Raw genomic sequence first — 1,404 nt, forward strand, 5'->3', positions numbered from 1 at the left:
CCACCTCCAATGCTCACATTGATGCAAAATATGTTAAAATAAATTAATATGGTAGCTACACTATTGACATTAAAACAAATGTTATTTATATAGTCTGTAGGATAAGCTTTCATTTTTAGACAATGTAAATGTCCAACAGCTCTTTGGAAATGCTTGATCATACCTCTACTGTGTCATGAACTGGCTGTGCGCAGCAGGCAGGATAGGACCCAAAAGCAGACTCACAGGCAGGGCTGACTCTCAAAAACACAACTTAATTACAGGCGTACAGGTTATACAAAATGAAACAAAACTAGAATTGCAAAACCTAAATATACAGCGAAACACACGAAGAAATACACATCCATGAATGAGGGAGAATGCGACACTGGACTGAGTGAAACAGAGATGAGAGAGACATGATAGGCGGGGGAACATGTAATGATACACATTATTTAGATACACTCAACAAAAATATAAACGCAACACCTTTGTTACTGCTCCCATTCCCGGCACAAACAGGGCTGACCTGATAGCTGGTATGATAGTGGTCTGTGGTGATGTGTTGGCTTTGCCGATGTCAGACCGGATCCTCAGTTCCACCAGAGCCTGAATTTTAAATGATACGATGCCATTTTTGATGCCAAAGATCCAGTTTAAGCCAGAGACCCTGCAATAGAAATGAATGACTTTTCAGAGGAGGTTTTTTTAATGTTCATTCCCCCTCAGACAACAAAAAACATATTTATGCATGTGTGTGTAATTATGTACAGCGTATGTGTGCACTCACGGAATTGGAAATATAGAGTTGCTGGAAAAAAGCCGAGAGATGACTCCTTCAGTTTGGCACCACTCTCCTCTACTCTCCTCATCGACCTTGTCTAAAACAAGTGTCTGACCACCGATGGAGTAGGGCAAACTATACAAGCAGGAGCTGTAGCCCAACTTGTAATAAAGGATGCCCTGCAGATTTACAGTGAAGATGTGTTTACTTAAACACCTTCAAAATTCACAAAGTAAATATACTTGTCTTTTGAGAAAGTGTACTTACAGTGGAAGATCCTGTTGAAACATTGCCAAGTGGATAGTAGTTCACCACTATACTGTAAAAATTAGCCTGAACACTGCAGACCAGCAGCATCAACACCAGCGCAGAGAGCGGCATGATAAATGTGAGAATGTCTCTGCACAAAAGAAAGTCATAGTAGGCTGGGACATGTTGTAGTATGAGGAAATGTTTCATGGTTGTCTGTTTGACAGTAATTTGCAGTGAAGACAGGGCTAACCGGTTTGCCAGTAACAAAGAAATTAGATTCCTTTCCACATCGTACTGGGACTTCAAACATTATCTTTGCTCTGCATTACATTTGTCAAGTTTTTTTTAATTCTATATTTTATTTTTTTGTTAACATTTTCAGCAGTAGT

The 1,404-nt window shown here is 39.6% G+C and overlaps 1 protein-coding gene across 1 annotated transcript in view; it reads right to left on the reverse strand.

Moving 5' to 3' along the window:
- Positions 1-1,151, reverse strand: part of LOC106632829 — a gene marked incomplete in the record, with an annotated part of 6,702 nt that extends 5,551 nt beyond the window's left edge. Inside the window, 3 exon segments of the mRNA XM_042217265.1 lie at positions 509-649; positions 770-942; positions 1,031-1,151. Of these exon segments, the coding sequence (XP_042073199.1) occupies positions 509-649; positions 770-942; positions 1,031-1,144 (428 nt within the window).
- Between the last annotated feature and the right edge of the window lie 253 nt (positions 1,152-1,404).

Source organism: Haplochromis burtoni, unplaced genomic scaffold (genome assembly GCF_018398535.1).
Source record: "Haplochromis burtoni strain Fernald_Lab_line unplaced genomic scaffold, NCSU_Asbu1 Contig_1742, whole genome shotgun sequence".
In the NCBI taxonomy this organism is placed as follows: domain Eukaryota; kingdom Metazoa; phylum Chordata; class Actinopteri; order Cichliformes; family Cichlidae; genus Haplochromis; species Haplochromis burtoni.